General features: G+C 25.1%; 3 protein-coding genes and 1 long non-coding RNA gene across 6 annotated transcripts in view; 2 read left to right on the forward strand and 2 right to left on the reverse strand.

Annotated features, from left to right (window-relative positions):
* The window catches only part of LOC123262661 (putative peptidyl-tRNA hydrolase PTRHD1), a 42,251-nt gene that overhangs the window by 4,894 nt on the left and 19,530 nt on the right, over nucleotides 1–17,827 (reverse strand). Inside the window, exon 1 of one of the 3 annotated variants that reach the window (XM_044724985.1) lies at nucleotides 1,112–1,415. The exons of 1 other annotated variant lie outside the window; for it this stretch is intronic. In XM_044724985.1, coding sequence (XP_044580920.1) covers nucleotides 1,112–1,355 — 244 coding nt within the window. In that variant the 5' untranslated portion in view covers nucleotides 1,356–1,415. Of the gene's footprint in view, nucleotides 1–1,111; nucleotides 1,416–3,921; nucleotides 4,060–17,827 lie in introns of those variants that run through there. One more of the 3 variants, XM_044724989.1, reaches the window with a different exon arrangement.
* Nucleotides 2,548–4,610, forward strand: LOC123262662 (ribosome biogenesis protein 15-like). The gene is made up of 2 exons (XM_044724990.1): nucleotides 2,548–2,845; nucleotides 3,834–4,610. Exons 1-2 carry the CDS (start codon nucleotides 2,747–2,749, stop codon nucleotides 4,533–4,535), a joined length of 801 nt encoding a protein of 266 aa, XP_044580925.1. The 5' UTR covers nucleotides 2,548–2,746; the 3' UTR covers nucleotides 4,536–4,610.
* LOC123262664 (homeobox protein MOX-1-like) lies at nucleotides 6,334–9,353 on the reverse strand. Its single transcript, XM_044724991.1, has 3 exons — nucleotides 9,135–9,353; nucleotides 6,534–6,709; nucleotides 6,334–6,446 (listed from the first exon to the last, which is right to left on the reverse strand). The coding sequence occupies exons 1-3, from the start codon at nucleotides 9,307–9,309 to the stop codon at nucleotides 6,366–6,368; spliced, it is 432 nt and encodes a 143-aa protein (XP_044580926.1). The 5' UTR covers nucleotides 9,310–9,353; the 3' UTR covers nucleotides 6,334–6,365.
* On the forward strand, nucleotides 11,497–12,448 carry LOC123262665. The gene is made up of 2 exons (XR_006509011.1): nucleotides 11,497–12,088; nucleotides 12,153–12,448. It is a non-coding gene; the product is annotated as an uncharacterized LOC123262665 (long non-coding RNA).

Genomic DNA, 17,827 nt, shown 5'->3' on the forward strand with positions numbered 1-17,827 from the left:
TGAAACTGTTTTTGTTCGGATTTTAGTATTTTTTGTAATTATAATAAAAATTTACAATTGGTACCAACTTAAATCTCGCGTTGGTTGCATTTTTTATAGCAAACTATCCCCTTGAAACTACAGTTTATGTAAAAATAATTCCAGCGCACCCGGGCGGGTGTAGATGCAAGCTGTGAAATATCTTTTTTTAACTGTAGTTTCCCATCTAATGAAGGATTACTATGCATTCTCGAATTATTTAGTCTGTGGCAGATCACTTTGCCCATCGAAAAAAAGTCAGGATCGAAATTTTTGCGTTGCTATAGTTTGTGCTGATTAAATTTAATAATTTCAATTAGATTAATTGTTATAAGTGAATATAATTAATTAATAACAGTCAAATAAAGTATGAATTACTGTTATAATATACAATTTAGGAAAAAAAAGTACCATAGAATTAAATAAAATTTTGCAACCTCAAAATACCGTTCTGCTTACAGTAAACATAGTCGGTAGTCTGGCGCTCCGTTTACAGCAGATTTGAACGGAACTTGGCGCCAGATTCTACCGAATCTGTGGATATGAGCGTCACAATAATCATAATATGAGCGTCACATTAAAGGACGCATATATGTACGTAGTCGGAGAGAAAAAGATAAAGATATAAAGGAAAACTATACTTTTACACTATAGAAATGTTATTTTCATGTGCGCATGCGTTGTATTTTAGACTGTAGATACACTGCTCTTAAATATTATTATTATTATGTATTTTATAACCTCGTGTTTGTTTATACTGTTTTATTCATTCAGATATTTTTATAGTAACTAGTGGTAAATATTTATTGTTAATTAATAAATTTTAAATTGAGTTTGCCAAAGAAGTTTCACTTCTAACATGTGTACTCTGTACACACGCTCTTTTTTTATTGAAAAAATTTCAATTAAATTAAACAAAAAATAAATTTCACATGTAAAAAACTTGAAAAACTAATGTACAATTTTTTAGAAATATCTTTTTAGTTGTAATTTAATTAAAAAAAAAAAAAAATCAAAAATTTTTAGACGTCTGCTAACTTCAGTGTCATACAATAATACTATTCAGGACATAAATAAGTTTAGCTAATCTTACTTTTAGTACGAACTTCTTTCAATTCCTCTTCAACACAGTCATTAACCTTAACAACAGAATTGGATGCAGTAATTTGTGAATCCAGTGCTTTTCTGCACGAGGTGCAAAGATAGTCTTTATTACTTAAATTATGTGCATTTTGTTGTTTAACAGAAGCTTGTCGGAGACTTTTTTTTGCTCTATGATTTTCCAATTGTCGAGGATTACAGCAAAACTTAAAATTAAATCTACCAGAATTTTCCATAGCATGAATATTCACAAGAATAGACAAGATGTTAATAACATGTGATAAACAACGATATTTATATTAATTAAAAAAACTTTCAATAAAAATAATATATTTTCTATCTTATCAAGTATCCATATTTATATATATTATTGTTGTTCTCCACTATGCTACTACGTTATACGTTAAGGAAGTCCTTTCGCTCCAGTTGAGTCATAACAACTGTACTAGTAAATTTTCAATAAATTAAAATACAAAACCCATAAAAATTCGTAAAATTAAAAAATAAATAGTATATGAGGCATTAATCGTTGAAATTTTGAAAATTAAAAAAAAAAATAGTTAAATACAAAAATTAATTTGACTGTTGTAAATCAACTGTTAGTAACCTGTCCGTGATTTGGCAACGCTTTATTTCGGTTGTTTACATTTTTATTTGCACAATATAACCTTAACCGTGTTTAACTTTTTGCAGTCAGTGTGAATAAATAAATTAATTAAAAATGTTTAGTCACAAAACCATAACATTCTAATGTCTCATGGCAGGAATGCTAGTATTTTTTAATTATTGTTTTATTTTTCAATTATGAATTATGAAAATTTGTTAACAATAAATTAACTAATAAGTATGCATGAAAAACATAAGCGCGTTAAAGTTTAGTTTGAATTTATTGAATGGTCTGAAGCTCGCGCGCTACGCAACGTTGCCAAATCTTTTGACTCCATTTTATTGTAGGTAACTTGAGAATTTTTTGTGATTTTTAAATATTAATTTCTCAATAAATATCTCGGTAACTGATATATTTTATTGCAAAAAAAGAAACCTGAATATTTCGAAAATCTGATTTTTAGTTTTTTTTTACTTCATCTAATCCATGACTGATAGTATAATTCGAGAAATACTGCAAACGTCTGATTTTCTCGTAAGACTCTGAACAAATACTAACATTTAAAAATTTTATTTTTTCAAAAATTTGTCCGGTAAAGTATAATTTAAACCTCACTATAAGATAAATAAGGACCTTAACTATTAGAAAAAAATTAAATTTACTCATAATCTAATATTTTTTATTTTACATTGGCGGCGAAAGGACCTCCTTAACTGAAGAGAAACTTGATGTGTTTCACCGCGTAAACTAAAATATTGTAGAGCCGCTATCTAGCGGAATAAAAACAAACTTCTTAACGAACTGTACCCTCCGTATGATTTGAGATATTTATTTGTGGCGCGTCGGTGTCCTTTTGCGTCTAATTCCTCCCTCAAAACTTAACCTATCTTTAGTGTTCACAATTCACGTTACTGCGATTTATAAACACGTGGTGTAAATTAATTATATTGAATAGTAAATTTAACAAGATAGTTTTAGTTTATTTTTTTAATAAAAATTGTAATAAAAAAAGTAATTACAATGAAGACAAATAATAATAAAATGGGTGTAAAATCCAGTGGTAAAACGGAGTCAACTTTGAGTAAAGCGGTTAAAAATGTTAAAGAAATTTTAATTAAGGTAAGAGTTTTATTTTCTTTTTTTTACTCTTAAACAATTTTTATTGAAAGTTTTAAATAATTCTTTATATTTATTTATTTATATTTATATTTATTAAATATCAAAAATTTTGAAGTTGAATTATTTTTTAATTGTTGCTTCTAAAATTGTGATTTTTGAGAAGCTTATTATTATGCAGTATTTAAAAAAAAACTTTCTAAAATCTGGATTAAAAATTTATTAACAAAAATTTTAATAAACAAATCTTGATTAAAAATTAGAAAATATTTGATATTCATGATTTTTAAAAAATAAATGAATATTGTAAAATTACTACAAAAAATAATTAAATATTTAATTTTTTTGTAAAATGTTTTTTAAAAAAAATTTTTTTTCAAAATTATTTAACCTCATTGCTTTTACAATATTTTTTTAATAAATAAATTATTAAAAAATTCAATAAAAAAATTTTTTTTTCAAAAAAATGTTATGATGTTGAAATTTAAAGATAATTTTTAGAAATTTTTTAACTAATAAATAATATCAATAAAAATTTATTTTTAAAAATTCTATTTTTAGAGGCACTAAAAAATTATGTGCAATTTTTTAAAAATAATTTTCTTGTTTGTTTATTATTAAAAAAATTGTCTGCTAATTTTAATATCATAACATACTTTACAGATAAATCTATGACAATAAAACTAGCCGACATCTAAAAATTTTTATAATTTTTTCCTTTAAAAAATTATTACAAAAAAATAAAAAATTTCATTTTTAAAAACTTGAAAAACTCTAAGAGCAATTTTTTTTGCTCAAAATTTTTTTACAAAAAATATTTTTCTAATTTAATTAATAAAAATTAATTAAAACAAAAAAAAACTAAATATACTAATTTTTTATTACCTTACAAAAATATTTTTTATTTATTTTTTTATAATAAAAAAAAAAAATCTAATATAAATATTTAAAAAAAAAAATTGATCTCTAATTATTTCTCAATAAATTTCAGAATACTGAAGCAAAAGAAAAGAAGCAAAAAAAGCTATCAAAATCCTCAAAAGAAGAAAATATAATAAAATTAAAGAGTGAAGACTCACCAGCAGCTGCAGCCATCTCTAAAAAATCCAGTAAAATCCTCAAGAAGTTAACAAAATCCAAGTCAGCTGACTCCGAAATAGAAAAAGAACGCGGTGTTGTTTACATCGGCCACCTTCCTCACGGGTTCTACGAGGAACAGATGAGGGTATTTTTCTCAAAATTCGGCGAGGTGACAAACGTCCGCGTGTCGCGTTCCAAAGTGTCCGGAAAGTCGCGAGGTTATGGATTCATCGAGTTTGCGCATGCGCAGGTCGCCAAAATAGCCGCCGAGAGTATGAACAACTACCTGATGTTCGGGAGACTGGTTAAGACCGAGTACATTCCGCCGGAGAAGCAGCACGATTGGTACTTCAGAGGTCTGTCTTACACCCGCAGAAGCTTCCCCAAGTTGTGGAACAGGAGGCTCCATGTTCAGAGGATCAACGGCAAAATCCTTGGTAAGGATCCTGTCAAGGACAGCATCGTCAGTAAAAGTAACAAGAGCTCGGGTGAGGAAAACGAGACCAGAGACTTGGAGGTTAGGAAGAAACTCTGGAGCTTGAATCTTCTCGCCAGCAGGCTCAAGAAAAAGGGAGTTAAGATTGACATGAAGTTGGGGGATGTTTCTATCTAGAGGTTAATGGCTTATTATTATTTTTATTAATTATTGATCATTATGATTATGATAATAAAGGTGATTTTTGTTTAATTTTTGGATTTATATTTTTTGATAATTATTTTAGTCTTCTTCTTTTAGGAAATTATCTAGCCGAAGAAATTACTGAGAATTTTCTTAGTAAAAATTAATTATCTACACTGCCGACAGAAAGTTTCAGGACAAGATGAAAATTTATTGAAACAATTATTAAAAGTAAAATAAATCAAGAGGAAAGTCAAAGACACGATCGTAATATAACATAGCATTTTATTTATAGATCAAGTTAATGTGTTTATGTATCATAATTAAATTAAAAAGTAAACAAGAAGCTTGTCCGGAAACTTTCCGTCGGTAGTGTATATTATTAAGAGAATAAGCACAATTTTGTGGCCAGTGTATTTATATGATGAAATAGGTTTTTATGGTTAAATTTGGTATCGTTGAAAATCTTGACCTGGAGTTGTGCCTTTTCATAGTTTCATATCATTCTCACCAATAGTCAATTTATGATGATAAGTATTTAGGCTCCATTCAAAAATGCTCTATCTCTAGATTCATAATTATAAAATGACCTTGTATCTTGTAAAATATTGACATTTTTAAAGATATAAGCTCATCCTGATGTTACACTCATCAAGACCTTTCATTTAAGTACCCACATCATTTTCTCATATATTTATATGTATTATATATATGTATATATGAAAAATATATAAAAAATGCCATGTGGGTACTCACATGAAAGCTCTTCATGAGTGTAACATCAAGATAAGCTTATATCTTTAAAAACGTCAATAGTTAAAAAATTACAGTGCAATTTAACAAAAGTCATTATTTAATAAAACAAAATTTTATTTATTTATAGTTCACAAGTCACCGCAGTCATATAGTGACTGAAAAGTTGCTAGTTTTTCTTATTTTTTCAAAAAATTATTAAGAAAAAAAGAAAAAAATATTTTATTTTTTATTTTTTTTTGAAAATTATTAAGGCTCAGGATAAAAAAAAAATTGGTCATATTAAATTTGATAGTATTTTTAATGGAGATTTTTATTATTATTATTATTATTATTATTATTATTATTATTATTATTATTATTATTATTATTATTATTATTTACATGATGAAATTTTTTATGAATTAATGTACAAAATTATGAAACAACAAAATTAAATAATTTTGTCTAGTTAAATGGAAAATTTTTTAAAGAAATAAATTTTCTTATAATTTTCGTACGAAACAATAAATTAAAAATTTTAAGATATTAACTTGAATAAAATAAACTAAAATTAATTTGACAGATAAGATTACTATGTAAATTAAATTAAAAAATTTATTATTCATTCTGGTGTCTAATAATGATAATAGTAATAATAATAATGATAACATAAAAAATTTTTAAGCTAAAATAATTTATTTATTAACAAATTTTAGAACTGAGATTTACTATTATTATTATTGTTATTATTGAAAAAAAAGTTGAAAGTTTCAACAATAAACAATAATAATGGTAGTAATAATAATAATAATAGTAAGCTGCAATTAGTATACTATAAAGTATAAGTAAAAACAAAATTTAACTGATGTCTTCTATTTTTAGAATTTGAGGAAATGGCGAGTAAATAAACGATCAGTTTAAGATCGAATTTATTATGATTTATTTTATAACTTAAAATTTATTACTTATTTTCATTAATTTTTTTTTTTTTTTTTTAATAATAATTACTTAATATTAAGTTTACAATTTTTATTAGTAGATTTAATTAATCTTTTCAATAAATTATAATTATTGTTGTAATTTTTTGATTCAGTTGATAACTGGAGGATGAATTATTGTGTTTTTGGTTCTTTTCCATTTCATTCTTCTGTTTTGAAACCAAACTTTTACCTGAAATTTCAATAATTATAATAAGTAAGCTATTTATTTTTAGTCAAAAAAAAAATATATGTATTTAAAATATTAGTATTATATTACTTGACGTTCAGTAAGATCAAGACTGACAGCTATTTCATATCTGCGTAAGCGTGTCAAATAATTGCTCCGTAAAAATTCTATTTCCAATTGTTTTATCTGAGTTTTATTAAATGCCGTTCTTTCTTTACGCAATTTATTGTTGTTAGGTGATAATTTTTTATTTTTCTTCTTTGTACCTGTAATAGCGATTAGTATATCATTAAAAAAATTTTTTTTTATTTAAAACTAATTTTCTATTATTAATAATCTATTTTTATTCAAATAATTTTAAGTTACAATGAAATTTTTTTTTTTTTATAATTTAATTTTTAAGTCGGTCAGTTTTATTATTATTATCATTATTATTATTATTATTATTATTATTATTATTATTATTATTATTATTATTATTAAAAATCTAGTTTTTATTTTTTTTAGCAAAAAAATAGTAACGAGTTTTTTATTTAAATAAAGCGGTATTTCTTTTATGACATCATATTATTCTAGATTAAAATCATACATTAACCATAACTCTTATATATATGTGCATATATGAGATATATAAGACAATCCTTACCCGGAAGATATTATTTATATATATATTTTCAAGTGTAATAAAAAAATGTATATATATTACGCTTGAACAACTCACGATCTGTCACAGAAAAAGTATTTTATAACATTTAAGATAATAATAATAATAATAATAATAATAATAATAATAATAATAATAATTATTATTATAATTATAATAATAATGTAAAAGATTCAAGTCAAATATTATTATTATTATTATTATTATTATTATTATTATTATTATTATTATTATTATTATCTATATTAAGAGAATAAGCAAAATTTTATTTCCAGGATATTCATATGATAAAATCGTTATTTTAGTGAAATTTAGTGTCATTGCAAAGGTCTTGACTTGAATTTGTGCCTTTTCAAGGTTTCATTTTACTCTCACCGATAGTCAATTTGTTATGATAAGTATTTAGGCTGCATTCGAAAATGCTTTATTTCTAGATACATATTTAAGAAATGACCTTTTATCTTGTGAAATATTGACATTTTTAAAGATATAAGCTCACCCCGACATTACACTCTTCGAGACCTTTCATTTGAGAACCCACATCAATTTTTAATATATTTATATATATGAAAAATATATCAAAATGCATGTGGGTACTCAAATGAAAACTCTTGATGAGTGTAACATTGAGATGAACTTATATCTTCAAAAACGTCAATAGTTAAAAAAGTACAGTGCAATTTAACAAAAGTCATTATTTAATAAAGCAAAATTTTATTTATTCATAGTTTAAAGTGACGGCAGTCACATGGTGACTGCAAGGTTGCTTATTATTATTATTAATTAATTTATTTATTATTATTATTAATTAATTAATTTATTATTATTGAAACTGTCAACTTTTTTTCAATAATAATAATAATAATAATAATAATAACTAGCAACCTTGCAGTCACTATGTGACTGCCGTGACTTTAAACTATGAATAAATAAAATTTTGCTTTATTAAATAATGAATTCTATTAAATTGCACTGTACTTTCTTAAATATTGACATTTTTAAAGATATAAGCTCATCCCGATGATACACTCATCAAGAGCTTTCTTTTGAGTACCCACATGCATTTTGATATATTTTTCATGTATACATATATGTAATATATATAAATATATGAAAAATTGATGTGGGTACTCAAATGAAAGGTCTTGACGAGTGTAATGTCGGGATGAGCTTATATCTTTAAAAATGTCAATATTTCTCAAAATACAAGGTCATTTCTTAATTTAATTACTAACATTTTTAAAGATATAAGCTTATCCTGATGTTACAGTCATCAAGAGCTTTCATTTGAGTACCCACATGCATTTTGATATATTTTTCATGTATACATATATGTAATATATATAAATATATGAAAAATTGATGTGGGTACTCAAATGAAAGGTCTTGATGAATGTAACATCGGGATGAGCTTATATCTTTAAAAATGTCAATAGTTCACGAGATACAAGGTCATTTCTTAATTATGTATCTAGAGGTAGAGCATTTTCGAATGCAGCCTGAATACTTATCATCATAAATTGACTATCGGTGAGAATGAAATGAAACCTTGAAAAGGCACAAATTTAAGTGAAGATCTTTGCAATAACTCTAAATTTTACTAAAAAATCGATTTTATCATATAACTATCCTGGAAACAAAATCTTTCTTATTCTCTTAATAATATAAATAATAATAATAATAACAATAATAATAATAATAATAACAGCTTTAAAATTTAACTTGTCAAATTTTTCATATTTTTATTATTAATATTATTATTAAAAATTTTTTTTTCTTTAATTTTTTATTATGTAAGATCAATAAAAAAAAGCTGACAAATCAGAAGTAATAAAAAGAGATTTATTAATGCAAATATTTATGAAATAAAGAGAGGGTCAGTTATAGTTTAAGTCATATGGACATCTGATGTATAAAACATTAAATTATCTCCCGTAAATACGTACATACGTACATATATGTACTGTATAGTCCATATTATTACGATGTAGGATGGAGGGAGGAAGATGAAGGTAAAGACAACTTACCATATTCGGAGGTTGAAGACTTGACAGCCAGGTCTTCAAACTCTTGCGTATCTTCGACATGTTCGATCTCATCTGCGGGAATCTCGGTACCGTTTATTGTCGAGTAATTGCAACTATTTTCTTCTCTTGGTATCGATAACAATCCGCTTGAATTTTCCCACGAGTTTGATTTCATTTCACTGTTGATAGTTTTTTCTTCGTATGAAAAATTTTCATCTCCGTTTCTTCAATAATCATTTAATAATTATAATTAATAACTTTTTTTTGATTAAAAAAAAAATTTTTGTTTCTACTTACTGAAAATAATAATTATTAAAATTATTAACTTGATAACCATAAAAATAATTTGAATTTTGTATAAACTGATGATTAAAAAAATTATCAGAATTTTCTGTCGTAAATGTCGACGTTGAAATTTCTTGATAATTACCGTCGAAATTTTTTGATAAATATTCCATTGAAAAAATTTAACAAATAAATTAAGAAAAGAAAAATTGAAAAAAATATTTTTGTTGGATAATTTTGAATTGAAGAGAATTAAGAGAAGAAATCAGAGCGGTGGATGCTTAAACAAATAGATGCAAATGACTAATGACTGATGAGACTACTGCTAAAGAGATCTTAAACATAAACTTGTCGCTTTGTGCGTATGATGCACATGTACAGTGCAAAGAAATAAAAACCGACGACTGACCAATCGTACGTCGTGTGGATTGTGACGAAACTAGTTCATCTTTATCTCAATCTAAGTTTTTACTGTCCTTTAAATAGGACAATTGTAAAAATTGATTGAAATTAAAGTGCATTGATTATGGGCATCAATACAGTCGGGAAATTTTGTTAATTTTTTACAGGCTTTATTAATATGAATTTTTGAGAGGTATTTCTAAGAAAAAATTATAATTTATATATGTATAATACTACATTGATTTTTAGCGTCAATGCAGTCGAAAAATTTTTTTAGGCAAAAAATATTAATATAAAATTAAAAAAAATTTTACAACAAAAAACTATAATTGACAAGTTAATATAATACTGCATTGATTTTTAGCGTCAATACAGTCAGAAAATTTTGTTAGATGATAAAAGACACTATCAATATAAGATTCTGAAAGATTTTTCTAAAAAAAATTAGGAAAACGGTTGACCCTAAAGGCCATCCCTGCAACTTCCCGCTTAATGCATTCGGAAAAATTTGTTAGATATTTGGAGACACTGTCAAGATAAAATTTTTGAAAGATAATTTTATTTACAGTCTAAAATTGTTATAAATTACTGTAAAACACTATCAATTTCGATTTCGACGTGATATTTTTACCAAAAATTACTAGTTGAAAAATAAATTGATATTACATTGATTTTGAGCGTCAATGCAACCCCACAACCTAATTAATAGTACAAAGACACTTTAAATTCAAATTTCAACGCTGTATTGTCATAAAAAAAAAAAAATACACAGAAAGAAAAATTTCTTGACTAAAGAACAAAATTCTTGGCTCAAGAAAATTTTCGGGTGCCGAAGGAAGACCGAAGTTGTGTTGGCCGAAGTAAAAATTTTCCTTGAAATTCTATTCTTGGTGGAAGTCATTTTTTCTTAATTCAAATTATCATAATACTTGATACAATAAATTTTTATATTTGATCAAGATTTTTAGATACTTTAGGGAAGCAGCGCTACCTACTTCAGCTAAGAAAAAAATTTTCACACCTTGAGAAAATTTTTCTCATGAATATTTGATACCCATTTTATATTATTTTAGCGTGCAATTATACATATTGAATGAAAAAATTGATTCAATATTATTTGATCTTCCCATTTGACATGTTAATCAATAAAAATATTAATGAAAATTTACTTCTATCAAGATATTTAATTTTTTTTTAAAGCAAGAGAATTCATTTTGTTGGAAAAAGTGAAATTTCTTGTGTCAAAAAAAAAATTTTTTTTCGCCCAAAACAATAATTAGGAAGAAAAAATATTTTCTTGGCTCAAATGAACCTTTTTTTCTGTGCGTTAATCGAGATGGTTACTCACAAATGCAATGATTTTAAGCTTCAATGCATCATTGAAAAATAATTAATCGTATAAAATGACTTCTTATTGAACATTTTTATACATTATTGTCAACAAATACTCCAAATTAAAATGTTTAATTACCATTGCATTGATTACGAGTGTCAATGCATTAAAAACCCTTTATTTTTTCCAAAAATTTCCTTTAATTAAAATTTTACTTTGATATTAAAAATCTTTAAGTTCCAAAAAACTATTCAAAATTTTCTAAAAAAAAAAAAAGAATTATTTCTTCTTTCTAGATCCAAAAACCCCAAATGTCCCTAATACTTTTATTATAGTATTAACATCTCAATAATACCACATAAAAACTAAAATACAATTATATATCGTATAATACAACACAAAATAATCTGCAACCATTAAATTTCATACATCTTACATATCTTATAAACAGAAAACCGTAATAATAAAAAAGGCTCTAAAATTCAGGCGCGATGATTGCATCAGTTTAAAAACAGACATACTCAAGAAACAGATACACTAAGATCAGTCTATTATAATAAAACTTACTATCACTATATAATTTACCCACATATGTTAACATTCTAATACACGTATACAAACTAAACACACATATACATCAATGAAGAAATGTAAAAGTAAATATAATCGAACTACAATATGGCCACAAGCTTTAAAGCTTAAAGCTCGAGTACATCTAACGCTTTTTTACTCTCCTCTTCTTTTAATATTTATAAACTTCTGCATCTTATAACTTTTTCCTTCAACCGAGCACCAGTTCGGCATCAACATCAGCAACGTTAACATCTTTTAAAAGTAAAACTTAAGTGACTTGAATAAATAAACAATTTTACATTTAAATTATTTTTAAAGTTTGAAATTATTTTTAAAATGGACAGCCGTTGGAGAAATGCAGGTAAAATTAAAATAATTAATAATAAATGATTGATTTAATTATTGATGATTTTTTTGTAAACAAGGAATCGCTGAAATAACAATGCAAGCGTACGCAGACCGCCACGGATTGTCTGCCGGAAGAAATGAATCCGATAGTATTTGTTGGCGGCCCAGGGCCAAACCAATTGCATTGACCATTGTTTGCATTATTATTGTGTCTTTGGCGGTTTACTGGCTGATTGTTGGCCCGATTTTTGAGAGCCAGAAGCAGAGAGGCAAGATCAGCCGGGGAGAACGCAATTGTGATTGAGTTTTTATTTATGTGGAAGATTGTATTGATTTTTGATAATTAATTTTAATAAATTTAATGGAGAATTTATTGATCGTTTTTTTGGTTTATTTGGTGTGTTTTGCTCCTGGGAGTAACATATTTTAATTTTAAACCAATCGGATCAATAGGTCCTGAGATATTGAGGAAAAACGGGCTACATTGATTTTGAGAGGCAATGCAGGTGGAAAAAATGGTGGGTGATCAAAGGGGCGGGCTTGCAGTGAAATTAGGCGTGTTTTTAATAAAAGGCGTTGATTGGGGTAGTGGGGATAGAGTGCATTGATTTTTAGGGTCAATGCAGTAAGAAATGTCTTTGGTTGACATAAAATAACTTTGAAGATTTTTTGTGATAAATATTTTAATTGAAATAGTGACTGAGTAAAATGCATTGGTTTGAAATGTCATTAATTGTATCCACAGATTCGGTAGAATCTGGCGCCAAGTTCCGTTCAAAAATCCCGTTGTAAACGGAGCGCCAGACTACCGACTGTGTTTACTGTAAGCAGAACGGTATTTCGAGGTTGCAAAATTTTATTTAATTATATGGTTCTCCTTTTTCCAAAATGATATATTATAAAAGTAATTTATACTTTATTTTACTGATATTAATTGATTATAATCAATTATAACACTTAATTCACTTAAAATTATTAAATTTTATCAGCACAAACTATAGTAAGCCCAGAAATTTCGATCCTGACTTTTTTTCGATGGGGAATATCAGCGCCACAGACTAGATAAAATGAATATGTGTAGTAATCCTTCCTATAGACACGCAACTACAGTAAAAAAAAGTGATTCGTAGCTTGCATCTATGGCCGCCAGGGTGCACTGGAATTACATCTACATAAACTGTAGCTTCAAGGGGATAGTTTGCAGTAAAAAATGCAGTCAACACGAGATTTAAGTTGTTATCAATTGTAAATTTTCATTATAATTACAAAAAATACTAAAATCCGAACAAAAACAGTTTCACTGTAAAAAAGTCGCGCCAAGTCCAGGTTCATAAGACTATTAGGAAAAAAAAATTTTTTTTTTTCTTTACAAAAAGATACAAAATAAAAAAATTAAAAAATCCGAGTAACCGATATGATTGTTTATGATTTTCGGAAATTAAAAAAAATTTTATTGTAAATTTAAAAATTAAAAAAAAATTTTTAGAACGTACTTGGTGTGCGTCATTGTGTATTTCAATTTTTTTAAAGTCCTAGTAAATAGATTTTACGAATTTCATTAAAAGTAAAATATTTTGCAACCGCGCACACTAAATACGTTCTAAAATTTTTTTTTTAATTTTTAAATGTACAATAAAATTTTTTTTAATTTCCGAAAATCATAAACAATCATATCGGTTACTCGGATTTTTTAATTTTTTTATTTTGTATCTTTTTGTAAAGAAAAAAAAAAATTTTTTTTTCCTAATAGTCTTATGAACGTGGACTTGGCGCGACTTTTTTACAGTGAAACTGTTTTTGTTCGGATAAGATGACTCCTAATTAGAATTCAAACGAGGTATTGCTGACAATTAGTATTTTTTAAGTGTTTACTAACACATGCATTGATTTTGAGCGTCAATGCAATGAGAAATGTAATTGATTGTAGAAAATGACTCTTGTTTGGAATTTTAACTTAAAATTGTCAACAAATACTGCTATTTTCAAATCCTTAATTACAAATACATTGATTTTGGGAGTCAATATAGTCGAAAATTTTATTATATTAACTTAAAATGATTTTTTGTTGAAAAATTGAACGTTTTATTATTAACAAATGCGGCTTATCAAGATTTTTACTTACAAATGCATTGATTTTAAGCGTCAATGCAGCACACAAAGCCAACGCAGCATACAAATTATAATCACATAAAATTACTTGCATTCTGAATTTTATTGTGACGTTATCAACAATTACTACTTATCATGCTATTTGCCAACATGCATTGATTTTGGGAGTCAATGCAATCGAAAATTTAATTATATCAACTTGAGATTATTTTTTATTGAACCACTTAACGTGATATTATTAACAAATACGACTAGTCAAGATGTTTACTAACAAATACATTCATTTTGAGCGTCAATGTAGTAAAAATGCCATTTATTGTATAAATGACTCCTAATTGGAATTCAAACGGGTTATTGTTGATAATTAGTATTTATTAAAGTATTTATTTGTAAATGCATTGATTTTGAGAGTCAATGCAGTCGAAAATTTATTTATATTAACATATAAAATGATTTCTTATTGAAAAATTTAACGTGGTATTATTAACAAATACGACTCATCAAGAAGTTTACTTTACAAATACATTGATTTTAAGCGTCAATGCCTTGAAATTTTACTAATATTATTCTATAAAACTATTTTTATTTATAATTTTAATGTGATATTATTAATTAATTAATTACTACTCATCAACACGTTTATTGAAATATGCATTGATTTTGAGCTTCAATGCAGCAAAAAAACCTTCTCCTCCTCCAAAAACACTCTTGCTAAAATTTCTCACGCGTTGTTTCTTCTCCCACTTGCAAAAATCTCCAAATAAAATTTTCCATTACCAATAAAAAAATATTTTCGTCTTTTTTTCTCCTTCACAAAATACATATAATTAAAATCAATTTTTTAGTGCCTTTACTTCCTTATTTTTATTATAAATTTATAGACTTCCTGCCTAGGAAAAATCAAATTTACAAATCACTCAAGCTTCCTGGAAATTAAAACAAACCAATTGATTATTTTTATTAATTTAGGTAAACTTCTTTAATAAAATAATTTTAAAAATTTTTATTTCTTCTTTGAGTTTTTTTAGAAATTTTAGCAAATAAATATTTATTAATTACACACCATAAAATAATTTTGTTTATTTTTCTTAAATTCAAGCACAAATTACTCATAAATTTAGTCTACGTTTTTGGTTTTTTCTTTTTCAAGATCAAGTTACATATTAGCAGTACAAGGTCAATGTAAAAGTTCATGCACATATGTAACAAAAGTTCAATTGTTACTTTTTTACAAAACAATTTTTTTTTCTTTTATAAAATAAAACAAGTTGTTTATAGTATTTACGAGCGAACTAATACCATATATATGTATATATAACATATATATATATATATATATATACACATATATATATAGCATATATGTATATATATATATATATATATATATATATATATAGTATATATATATATATATATATATATATATATATATATATATATGAATAAAAGGTATAAAAAATAAAGATATGTGGTTGTTGAAGGTAACCAGGATATTGGCGCAGTAAAGTTAAATGTTAACTGCAGCACACATGTCCGGATCCCCAGTTCTGTATATTCACTAAAAGCTTCCTATAGATATATATATATATATAAATGTATATATGTATATAGCTCGTGGGATATTTATAGTCTAATGGTGAACTTATATATATCGATATATATTTATGTAAACTCTTCCGCAATTTATAAAAAAAATTTAAAAAAAAAAAACTAAGTTGACCCTAGAAAATTATTTTAAAAAATTAAGTAGAGAAAAAATATTATTTAATGAAGAAAATTTTATTAAAAAATTAAAAAAGATGAAAACTTAGTAAAGAAGAAAAATTTTTAAATGAAAAAAATTATTAAGAAAAAAAAGGAAAAAAAATTAAGTAAAGAAGAAGTATTACTGATATAGGAAAATTGTTAAAAGAAGAAATTAAGTTAAGAAGAAAAATTGTTAAACGGAGAAAATTATTAAGAAAAAAAAAGGAATAAAAATTAAGTAAAGAAAAAATATTATTAATATAAGATAATTGTTAAAAGAAGAAATTAAGTGAAGAAGAAAAATTATTAAGTGAAGAAAATTATTAAAAGAAGAAAAATTATTAAATGAAGAAAATTATTTTAAAAAATCAAACAGTTAAGTAAAGAAGAAATATTATTGAGAAAAAAAAATTAAGTGAAGAAGAAATATTATTCAATAAAGAAAATAAAAATAAAATTAAATTACGAAGAAAAAATGTGGAATTAAAAGAATTATTAACAAAAATAAAAGAAAAATGAAGCCAAGAAAAAAATTTATTAAAAATGAAAAAAAATTAATAAAAAAAAAAATTGTTTTACAAAAAAGTATTGAATCAAAAAACTATTTTCAAGAATGATCTTATTTAATTCAAAAAGAATTTTTAAGTAGCAAAAAATTTTTTGAAATCAAAAATTTTTTTTATTTAGGTCAAGAAAATTTCTTAAAAATGATTTTGTTTTATCATTATAAAAATACTTCTTTTGGTCAATGATCATTGGTCCTTAATTTCAACTTTTTGTTTTTTTTTTTTTTTTTTTTCATATTGTTTAGTTAAGATTATTATTTACTTTTGATAATATTATTATTATTAAGAGTAGATATTAAATAGTCTTCCTATAGATAGTAAAAAGTCTTCCTATGATTAATAAAACCGAGCGGGGAATATAACATAATACTTGTATATACGTATGTGGGTTGCAAAAGAGGTAGGAGGAGGTAGAGCCTGCTCGCAAGGATCGACCGGTCAGAAAAGTGAACTCGATCTCAGTTCGAACGCATCGACTCTATAGGCGCCGGTATATACTTGTACTTGTACTTGTAACCATTATAATATTATTATTGTTGTTTTGTTAATTGTGTTTTTATTTCATTTCATCATCAAAAAATTTTATCATTTTTTAGCAAAGTGATGTTTATTTGCTTTTGCTGGGCAGTGATTTGGTTTTTGAAATGATTGGAGTTTTTGAAAAGCGTACGTTTTTTTTTTTATGTTAATTTTGATTTTTTATTTAATTTTTTTGAGGAAGAATGTGGAAAATATTCTGTTTTATTAATTAATAGTGATTAATTCGAAATATCTCAAGAAATATTGGAAATATGGAAAGAAGATATCAATAATTTTTTGTGCTCTACAAAAAAGTACTCTTATATTTTGATATTTTATTAGATAAATTAACAAATCTAAATTTTAAATTCCCCAATTTATTATTGCCACTTTTTAGTCAGTGATGAGTGCTAATTATCGCATAAAAAAGTAAAGATATCACAAAAACATCTAAGTACTTTTTTGTAGAGCACAAAATTTCAAAAAAAAATTACTGAGATATTTTGTAAGATAAATTTAAATAATCTAAATTTTTAATTCCCAATTTTACTACCTCCACTTTTTATTCAATGATTAATTACAATTAATGCTATACAGAAAGAAAAATTTCTTGACTGGAGAACAAAATTCTTGGCTCAAGAAAATTTTTGGGTACCTGAAGGAAGACGAAAGTTGTGTTGGCCGAAGTAAAAATTTTTCTTGAAATTCTATTCTTGGTAAAAGTAATTTTTTCTTAATTAAAATTATCATAAATACTTGATATAATAAATTTTTATATTTGATCAAGATTTTTAGATACTTTAGGGAAG

Source organism: Cotesia glomerata, linkage group LG4 (assembly GCF_020080835.1).
Source record: "Cotesia glomerata isolate CgM1 linkage group LG4, MPM_Cglom_v2.3, whole genome shotgun sequence".
Classification (NCBI taxonomy): Eukaryota; Metazoa; Arthropoda; class Insecta; order Hymenoptera; family Braconidae; genus Cotesia; species Cotesia glomerata.